General features: G+C 44.8%; 1 protein-coding gene across 1 annotated transcript; it reads left to right on the top strand.

Annotated features, from left to right (window-relative positions):
* Window positions 1-1,315: 1,315 nt before the first annotated feature.
* Window positions 1,316-4,871, top strand: LOC121956381 (homeobox protein Hox-B5a-like). Its single transcript, XM_042504562.1, has 2 exons — window positions 1,316-2,171; window positions 3,569-4,871. The coding sequence occupies exons 1-2, from the start codon at window positions 1,472-1,474 to the stop codon at window positions 3,814-3,816; spliced, it is 948 nt and encodes a 315-aa protein (XP_042360496.1). The 5' UTR covers window positions 1,316-1,471; the 3' UTR covers window positions 3,817-4,871.
* Window positions 4,872-5,167: the final 296 nt, after the last annotated feature.

Below are 5,167 nucleotides of genomic sequence, written 5' to 3'. Positions count from 1 at the left end.
AAGCTATTGTTTGAACCTAACTGATAGGACCACGTTTAGTCTTTAAGGTAGTGATTTCTGGAAATAATAAAATATGATATTTTGTAACATAAATATGTTTAAAGTAGAGAGTTTTTTTTGCATTGGCTGTGTCAGAAATAGCTTAACGCGGCCTTGAATGCATCACTGCACCTTGTTTTGGCTGATGGCGCTACAAAAGTGCGTAATGACGCAGTAATGTGCCCATGGAGCAGTCAGTGTTAGTTCACATGTGTGTCCGACACCTCATCAATGTTATTTTTTACAATTAATTTAGTTATTTTTTGTACATTATTATTGTTGTTGTTGTTGTTGTTGTTGTTGTTGTTATTATTATTATTATTATTATTATTTTATTATTATTATTATTATTATTATTATTTATTGTTATTATTGTTATTATGTTATTATTATTATTGTTATTATATTATTATTATTATTATTATTATTATTATTATTATTATTATTATTATTATTATTATTATTATTATTATTATTATTATTATTATTATTAATGTTCCATTTTTAAATATAGGCCGGATCCTAAACTCCCAGCTGAAGGTAGCTGAAGGTAGACTGATATTATGGGTTCGTCATCCGTGTCAAATATTCCATTATTGACGGGTTATGTTATGGTTTATGGTCACTGGCTGCTAATTTCCAGCCCAAGCAAAGGTCAATTAACAGGCCTGAGTGATTGGACACACACACACACACACACACACACACACACACACACACAAATGATCTCGAGAAAGAGAGAGAAAGGGAGGGAGATAGAGGGGTTGTTTTTTTTTTTGTTTTTTTTTTTAGTGTCTGTCTCTTCCTCTCCTATTTCGGTCTTTTTTCATCAGTGCAATAAATTATTCTGCAGTAGGTGGCGCTCTGAGCTCACCCCCGGCACCTCTAGCAGCACGGCGGAGTGAAGGGTGAGAGAGAGAGAGAGAGAGAGAGAGAGAGAGAGAGAGAGAGAGAGAGAGAGAGAGAGAGCTTTTCCCCCGCCCATCCCTTCATCATTAGAAACCTCAGAGCATGAATTACCTCTCCAAAGTCATCGGCGAGAATTTACGACTGGTCAACAAAAGCACGTGACCGCCCCCCTCCCCCTTCTCTCTGTCTCTCTCTCTCTCCTCCCTCACCTCACCCCTCACCTCCCCCATCACACACACACACACACACACACACACACCCCTCAATCCAACACACACACACACACACACACACACCACACACACACACACACACACACACACACACACACACACACGCCACCCCACCCCCATATTTGGACGGCGCATACATAGCTAAAAACGAAGTACAGTGCAACGCCATAATTCACTAATACATCATAAATCGTTGAAAGTACCCGCGATATAACGACCAAGCTAAATCTAACAAATCAAGCGCCCCTTAGTACTCAGCTGTAAGCCTGCAACTCTCTAAAACAACCTAAATGAGCTCTTACTTTGTAAACTCGTTCTCGGGGCGCTACCCAAATGGCCCCGACTATCAACTGCTAAATTATGGAGCCGGCAGCGGCGCAATGAACGGCGGGACGTACAGGGACTCTTCCTCCGCCAACATGCACCATGCGACGGGCTCTTACGGCTACAGCTACAATGGCATGGACCTGACCGTCACCAACCGGGGAGGGGGGAGCAGCAGCGCCGCCAACACCGGAGGACACTTCGGGGGCGGCTCGGTGGTCGGGGACTCCCGGGGCTTCGGCTCCCCAGCCCCGGAGACGGGCTTCAGACAGCCGTCCAGCTGCTCCCTCGCCTCTGCAGCAGACTCCCTCCTGTCACCCGGGAGTGGAGACACCAAGCTGGGCGCGCAGAGCTCCTCTCCGCGCTCGGAGCAACCAGGAAGCGGCAATCTCAGCTCCCCAAACCTGTCCTCCTCCGCCTCCTCCTCCGGCGGCGGCACGGCACAGCGCTTCACGGAGCTGGACGACGAGTCGCCAGAGACCGAGGAGTTGCAGCACAACCGGGACGCCGGCCACGGAAGTAGCCAGACGCCCAGGAGCGGGCACCCGCAGCCCGTGCAGAGGCAAGAGGGCGGCCCGGCGGGATCAGCCGCTGGCAGCACGACAGGCAGCGATTCACAGCCGCCACAGATATTCCCCTGGATGCGAAAGCTGCACATTAGCCATGGTACATGCTGCTCTTGTGTTTACAGTTTTTTAGCTCTGTATCATTGGGCGATAATATTCATAACACTGGCTCAGTAGATTGCAGCTAATATGTTTAGATACATGGGGCTGGTGACAGTTAAGTGCTTGTGGAAACTACGCGGGGAGCCATGGAGCTCTGTGCCTCTCTGCATACACACTAAAGATTCAGCAAAGTTATTGCTGCTTTGATTTGTGTTGAACAATCTGGCTATTTGGGAACAGACACATTTAGCTTTCGTTTTGTGTGCACCCCACGTCTCTTTTTTTTTTACACTGCGTCAATGTAATATTTTCATAGCAGTGTCAGGCATCAGTCGGCGAGGTGTTTGAACCTCACTGGTTGTGTTTTAATTCTTTTCTGGCAGATAAAGAGCGGATATTTTTTGTACTTATTTGGAAATCATAAAGTAACGACGCAGGACAGCTGGCCAGCCTCTGGTTAAGCAGCTGAAATTGTGTATTAGAGTGTTTTCTCAGTGCATCAGGGTGCAATTCGTTTTGCATTTCCCTCCTGTAGAGGCTAAGGACGCCGGATGGTTGCCCCCTCTGCATTTTCACCCTCTTTTTTTATCTTAGCAAATTCCACAAAAGCGTCATAAATCTGTCAGAGGAGAGGCAAGCCGGGCAGCAAAGCCCAACAGGCTGGAGGAGCGCAGACAGAGCCGGGTGGGAAAAGAAAAAAAGACAGAGAGGCCAGGAAGGCTTTGGAAGCTGTTGCTCCTTTGAAAAGTGAAGCTTTATTACGTGTGGGAACTTTATTAGGGAGGTGAGGCAGAGGACGGGGCAATAAAATCCTGAAGGGAGCTAGAGGGAGTCAAAAGGGGGGGATGAAGAGGGTGACGGTGAAGAGGGGTGGTTAAAAAAGAAAACAGGGATGTGACAAATAAAAGCAAATCTTTTAGCGCAGGCTGTGGAGTGGAAATTGCAGAAATAAAATGTGAAGAAAGACTGCTGTCATTATAAGGCTGCCGTTTTACGCGCCTTTGTTGTGCTTTTACGCACGGTCATTCAGGAAGAAAAAAAACGGTGTGAAAATAAGCTTCTGCTTCGTGTGTATGTGTAAGGGGGGCACAATAATATCAACACCTGTAGCTACAATATACCAGAATTAAATGCAGCATACCTGTAGAAAACACTCCTCTGCGAGGATACTGCTGCGTCACAGATGTGTTGATCCAATAATATTTCTAGAGCACAGTTCGTGGTTAATTTATACTCTGTTGCATTCGGGTGTTTTGTAAGGTATTCACGGTATTTTGTCCATACATTCTTATCATGCAAATCCTAAAAAATATCCGTTTATGCCATGTGTTGTTGCATCCAAACATGCCACCACCCCCCCGCTCTAACTGCCTTATGTTCGCTCCAAACCCTCAGATATGACAGGCCCGGACGGGAAACGCGCGCGGACGGCGTACACCCGCTACCAGACACTCGAGCTGGAGAAGGAGTTTCATTTCAACCGGTACCTCACGCGGCGGCGACGTATCGAGATCGCGCACGCGCTCTGCCTCACGGAGCGGCAGATCAAGATCTGGTTCCAGAACCGGAGGATGAAGTGGAAGAAAGACAACAAACTGAAAAGCATGAGCCTCGCCACCGCCGGCAGCGCCTTCCAACCCTAGATAAAATAAAAATCCCATATCCATACGTCCATCTCTTTGGAAAGGTTACTACCATGTTCCCAGGAGGGTCAGAGAGAGACAAAAAGAAAGGAAACTTGAAGAAAAACATCAGAAGAAACCAGCAGAAAATGGAGCAAAAGAAGATGAAGAAACATGTGTACAAACAGATTCCAAATCTAGATTTTAAAAACTTCCTCTTATCAACTGAGTACTGGACAGCAGCGCAGCACTTTTTATTTGTTTGGCATGTTGGTCTTTGGTGTTTTAGAGCAACGTAAAAAACATAATGACTGTGGTACTTGCTCTTGTAAAAAAAAACCACACACATAAACTTAGTGTTACTGTATGTTGTCGTCCTTAAAAAACGTCCGGAGCTGAGGAGTCGAGATAAGGAAGGATGCATAATGCTACCTAACTACGTTTCTACTTACGTCCTACCTTACAACCTTGCTACCTATCTGTTAATGTCTGAATATCGTTTTATGTGTCAAGTGCGATGTTTTATAATTGACAAAGTGCTTTCTAGAGATGTTAGCATGTGAGCTCTTATTGTAAGTTGTTTACAGCCAATAATGTGTGTATAGCCTAATAGTTTGAGTCCCCCCTGTCTGTCAGTTACCTGCCACTCCAATCTGCTCCTATGTGTGCGTGTGTGAGCGAAAGAGAGAGAGAGAGTGTGTTTGTGTTCAGCCCTGCTTCCATCTCCGTATCCATCCATAATGTTGTGTATAGCTCTATTATTCAAAAAAGTGTAACTGTATATTATTGTTATTATTATTGTAATTATTGGATACATGTTTCAGAAAGGATGTACATAGATATATATTGACATTTTTAAATGTGACCAGTTGGCTATTTGTAGTTGCAGTGTGTGCGTGCGCGCGTGTGTGTGTGTGTGTGTGTGTGTGTTTGTTTGTTTGTTTGCGCGCATGTAAGAGACATGGCTACCGTCCTGTACGGCCCGTAAGCTTTCCGCCAATGAGCTTTTTGTATTTGTTTGTAACTTGGAGTAAAAAAAAAACCACAACAACAATAAAGTTCCTCATACTCATCCAAAGCAGACAGAGTAAACCAGCTGCTGGTGTACCAAACTGCTGCACAAATGGCGTAACAGGGTGGGAGAGCATGACATTTTGCTGGAGAAGAGCGCAAAAGGCCAAAAATTGGTTTGGGCAAATTAATCAGTCATAATTGCGCTATTTGCAGGTGTTCATCTGTTGTTAGTTATATATTCGTGTGCAATTTTATGTCACAGGATTACATTGTTGGCTACCAAACAGTGAAGTCGCTGTGTCATATTATAACGTCTAACTGTATGCAAAAACTGCACTCCGAGTGCATTTTCTTGAAT

This window comes from Plectropomus leopardus, chromosome 17, assembly GCF_008729295.1.
Source record: "Plectropomus leopardus isolate mb chromosome 17, YSFRI_Pleo_2.0, whole genome shotgun sequence".
NCBI lineage: Eukaryota > Metazoa > Chordata > Actinopteri > Perciformes > Serranidae > Plectropomus > Plectropomus leopardus.
The sequence above is the reverse complement of the archived record's forward strand: the minus strand, read 5'-3'. Positions and strand labels throughout refer to the sequence as shown.

What these genes read in the sequence shown, in the direction of transcription:
- LOC121956381 (XM_042504562.1), top strand. Translation starts at nt 1,472, where the DNA reads ATGAGCTCTTACTTTGTAAACTCGTTCTCGGGGCGCTACCCAAATGGC. An exon ending in AAAGCTGCACATTAGCCATG is followed by an intron (nt 2,172 to 3,568) that starts GTACATGCTGCT and finishes CCAAACCCTCAG; the next exon opens with ATATGACAGGCCCGGACGGG.